Raw genomic sequence first — 4,759 nt, forward strand, 5'->3', positions numbered from 1 at the left:
TTACGATTTTTTTACCGAGAGCAACTTTTTGAGTGGAAACATTCATTTTATAGACGCGCGCGTTTAAATAGCAGGAAAAAATCAGAATGTATTGTGGTTTTGGCAATTGTTTTTTCTTTTCTGAGATTCGCATATCTGCTATGTTTGCAGAAAATTTTTAATTCGTACGCGGTCTAGATTAGGAGTTACGATTTTTTAACGAAGGCGCGCCTTTGCCTGCAAACGTTCATTTCTAGACGCGCGTTTAAATAGCAGAAAAAAATCAGAATTTTGTGCGATTTCAATGAAAATTTCCGCATCCTCAGATTCGTGCTTGTACTAAATCTTGGGAAACTTCGTACGCGGCCCAGAGTAGAAGTTACAATGTTTTAAAGAATGCGCATTTTTTACTGGGATCGTTCTTGTAGACGCGCATTTAAACAGCAAAACAAAATCAGTATCTAGTGCTATTCCAAAGCAAATTTACTTTGTTCTCACATGCAATTATGTAAAATTTCTGGAAAAACTTTCAACTTTGTAGAGAGCTCAGATTAGAAATTATGGTATTTTTAGAGACCGCGCGCTTTTGACTGGTACGTTCATTTTTAGACGCGTTTAAAAGACAAAAAAAAAAGATCTAGTGCGATTTTAATGCAAATTTCGCCAATCTTAAACCGAAGAATCTACTATATCTCGGAAATTTTTTAAATTCTATTGCGGCTCTGGTTAGTAGTTACTAATTTTTTCCAGAAATCGCGCTTTTGAGTGGAAACATTTATTTTAAAAACGCGCGCATTTAAATAGTAGGAAAAAAATCAGAATCTGGTGCGATTTCAATGAAAATTTCCCCATCCTCAGAGTCGGCCCTCTGCTAAGCCTTGCAAACCTCGGCGGTCCAGAGAAGAATTTACAATTTTTTAAAAGAAAGCTCATTTTTGACTGGAATCGTTCATTTTTACACTCGCATTTAAACAGCAAGAAAAAAATCAGCATCTAGTGTGATTCTAATGACAATTTCTTTTTTTTTTAGATGCAATTGTATTGTATTATAGRTTGYAATTTATRGAAACTTTCCACTTTGTGGAGGCTCGTATAAGAAGTTTTTAGAGAGGGCGYGCTTTTGACTTGTAACGTTCATTTTTAGAYGCGCGTTTAAAACGTTGAAAAAAATTAGGATCTAGTGCSATTGTAATGAAAATTTTGCCATTCTCAAAGCCGATAATTTTCTATATCTCGAAAAATTTCYAAATTTCGTTGGAGCCCAAGTTAGTAGTTACGAATTTTTTAAAGCGAGTGCGCTTTCGAGTGGGTTCGTTCTTTTTATATTCTAGTTGCAATTTTGGTGTACATTTCTTAATTCGCAGACTAAGCGTCTGTTAAAAGTGTTGCAAAATATAACAGACATTTGAGTCTAAAAACTCAGAAATTTACAATATAATCACAACAGATTCTGATTTTTTCCCGCTGTTTAAACGCGAGACTTAAAATACAGTTGCGATTGCCTTAGAAGATTCGTAGCTACTAACGTGAGGCAAGTATGGACTTGAACGTTCCACAAGATATAGTAAAGAGCTGAACCTGAGAAATGAGATTTTTTTTGTTAAAATTGCCCGTGACCCTGATTTCTCCCTGCTGTTTCAACGCGGGTCTACAAATGAAGGTATCTAGTCAAAAGCGCGCTTTTCTTCAAAAATTTGTATATCCCAACTTGATGCAAGTAAGAACTTGAAAGTTTTGCAGAACATTGCTGTTAAATCTGCGAATTGGGACGTTCTGATCCAAATCATTACTCGATTCTCTTTTCTCCGCAGTTCCAACGCGAGTCAAGCGCGATCTTCTTAAACAATCACTGATGGGGAACAAGTATAAACTTCAATGTTTAGCAAGGCATATTAGGGACTTGAATCTGGGATCTGAAAACTTTTCGTTAAAATCGCATTAGGGTCTGAATTGTTTGTTGAGTGCCGCTTACACGGAGATAAAATGAACGTCCCTAGTTAAAAGCGTGGTTTTCTTTAAACATTTGTAACTACCACTGTAAGACAAGTACGAACTGGAAAGTTTCGCAGAATATAGTAGTGAGTTGAATCTGAGAATTGACAAATTTTTGTTAAAATCGCAGGAGATCCTGGATAATTCTTGCTATTTAAACGCACTGTCCTTAAAAAGTGTAAGTGTGAACTTGAAAGTTTCACAAGATCGATTTTTTCATTAAATTGGCACTAGACGCCGAGTTATCTGCTGTGTAACCACTGGGTCTGATCTAAGAATCAGTCGAAATTATTCAGCAAAACTTGTTTCGAAGAGGGAGAACTGAAATGTGCTAGTATTTATTTAAATAAACAGGCAAACACTTGGGCCATTTAATCGGTTGCTAAATTATCCCATATTCAACGGCGTGGATCAAAATATCCGCAAGAGTCTTCTTATATGAAGGATGCTCTCGGCTTTTCTTAATTATATCAAAAAATTCTTCCATCATGTCTTGACCTTTCGAAGTTTCAGCAATTCTAGCCTGGAATTCGTTCTTGTCTAACAACTTGAACTCCCAGACCATGAAGGCCATGTAAATGCCCATAAGTGCGTACTTTTTCCAGTCGCTTTTCAGAGCTTCCAAAGGCAACAGTTTGTCTGGATCAGCGCCCAATTCTTTGGCGAACTTCGAAAAACTGTGGTAGTACAAATCCAGATAGTAGTCCAGTTTATCAAAGTCGGGCTTGGAGGCTCCGGAGTAGAAACAGTAAGACAGATCATGGACGGGAGTCGAATCTCTTCCGCATTGATGGTCGAGGAGTTTTAAGTCCTCCAAGTCCCCATTCGGCTGCAAAGACCACAAATCAATCAAAGAGCTAATCAGCGAATAGTCGCTAAAGGCTACTAACCAGATATTTGAACAGCAGATTGTTTGACCAGCAATCTCCATGATTCCAAGCCGAATATTGACCCTCATACTTACAGCCTCTTGATCTGGAAGTTTCAAAGTCGTCTAAAAACATCTGAACTTTGTCAGCGCCTTGTTGATCGGTATCTTTAATGTAGTCCAGTACTGTTTGGAAAGTGCCCTTCATGTCCTTTGTCCTACTCTCCAAAAGGGTGCCATAAATATCAAAAGCTGGGGCTGTTAATTCTCGGTACTTTTCTGGATTGCTGGCTTTATATGCGAAAGTCAGCGCATGGAACTTGCCGTAAGTCGCAAATATAGCTTGCAGGTGTTTTTCGTCCAAGGGTTGGCTTTTTTCGAAAAGAGTGTAGTTTTCTGCTTGTAAATCGGGGAAAGCCAAGTACTCCCGAGACTCCTCCAGACTGCCACAGAAGAATTTGGGGATTTTATCAAAAGGCTGCTCAACGCCCCGGAGTCGTTGGAATCTGTCCAATTCCGGGTAAATTTTCGAATAGAAATTCACCTCGTTTATAAAAACAGCTCCAGTAATTGCCATTTGTCTTGGTGGCTTCACTTTGATGAACACCTTGATCATCTTCGCGCCGTTCGCATCTTTGCTCTGAATGGAGCCTCGAAAGCATTCACTTGAACCTCCATCACCATTGAAAACAGTATCATTAGCGAAGATTTCACAAGTTTGTACTCCTTCAGCTTCAGCGACCAGCTTTAAAATCTCTTGAACTCGTTCAGATGCAGTCATGATGTCTTCTCACTTAAAACTCATACGGTTTTGAGTAGGCAAAAGGTTTGGTTGGGCAAAAGGTTTGGCGTGATATATTTAGAGAAGGTTGGACAGATTAGATAAGCATTAACTAATACGCAAGTAGACAGTTTTTTAGGTGACGATAGGTATTGCGCAACGGCTAATCAATCGCTTACAATTACTAACACAACATTTCATAATGCAATTAAAATTGCGCTCTGGACAAATCGCCTTAAATTACTCCATATTCAGCTGCATGGATGATGATATTGCTAATATTCTTGAGAAACTCCGGATGCTGGCGAACCACTTTGGCATACTCGGTGTAGCTTTTCTGCATTTCCTGCTCATCAGTGGTACCAACGCCCAATTTCTGTATCTCCTTCTTGGACATGAACTTGACCTCCCACAGCATAATCCCCATAAAAACGCCCATAAGAGCGAACCGCTTCCAGTCGCGCTTCAACGCCTCGAAGGGAAACAGTTCCTTCGGATCAAATCCCAGCTCCGTGGCGAAACTGGAAAAACTCCGATAGTAGAGCTCCAGATACTCATCCAGTTTGTCAAAGTCCGCTTTGGACCCTCCAGAGTACAAAAAGTAGGAGAGATCATGAACGGGAGTTGTGTCTCTAATCAGTTGATGATCGAGCAGTTTCAGGTTCTCCAACTCCCCATTTGGCTGGAAAGGAAGCACGCTGTTTAGTTATTTTTTATTTTGAATTATTTTTTTTTATTTAGAATTCCCACGAACAAAACAAAATCAAAATAAACCTATTACGAACCTTTTCATTCCATTTATTCCGGGACTTTCAGATCAAATTAAACGAGTAGGTAAAAAATGTAATATTAGGACTATCTTCAAAACTGAAAATACAATTAGAAGTAAAATTTCAGAACAAAACCTCATGATATAATTGAAAATACAAAAAATGTAATTTATAAAATTTCTTTTGAATGCAATAAATTTTATATAGGAGAAACCTCAAGACCATTACACAAAAGACTCAAAGAACACCAATGATACATAAAAAACAGAGAATATCATAAATCACACATTTGTCAACATGCATTTGATAATTGCCATAAAATTCAATGGAATAATTCCACAATTTTAACAAAAGAACAATCCACAAAAA

At 38.0% G+C, this 4,759-nt stretch overlaps 2 protein-coding genes across 2 annotated transcripts; both read right to left on the bottom strand.

Moving 5' to 3' along the window:
* Window positions 1-2,281: 2,281 nt before the first annotated feature.
* On the bottom strand, window positions 2,282-3,645 carry LOC109534049. Its single transcript, XM_048662039.1, has 2 exons — window positions 2,862-3,645; window positions 2,282-2,800 (listed from the first exon to the last, which is right to left on the bottom strand). Exons 1-2 carry the CDS (start codon window positions 3,618-3,620, stop codon window positions 2,354-2,356), a joined length of 1,206 nt encoding a protein of 401 aa, XP_048517996.1. The 5' UTR covers window positions 3,621-3,645; the 3' UTR covers window positions 2,282-2,353.
* A 26-nt stretch (window positions 3,646-3,671) lies between these two features.
* Window positions 3,672-4,302, bottom strand: LOC125502784 (the record flags this gene model as incomplete). The annotated part of the gene is given in 1 exon segment (XM_048662040.1): window positions 3,672-4,302. A coding segment is annotated over 1 exon segment (447 nt), but the record flags the coding sequence as incomplete, so codon positions are not given.
* Window positions 4,303-4,759: the final 457 nt, after the last annotated feature.

The sequence above is a fragment of the Dendroctonus ponderosae genome, unplaced genomic scaffold (genome assembly GCF_020466585.1).
Source record: "Dendroctonus ponderosae isolate FM_Combo_2020 unplaced genomic scaffold, Dpon_F_20191213v2 Dpon_F_20191213_10, whole genome shotgun sequence".
Lineage (NCBI taxonomy): Eukaryota > Metazoa > Arthropoda > Insecta > Coleoptera > Curculionidae > Dendroctonus > Dendroctonus ponderosae.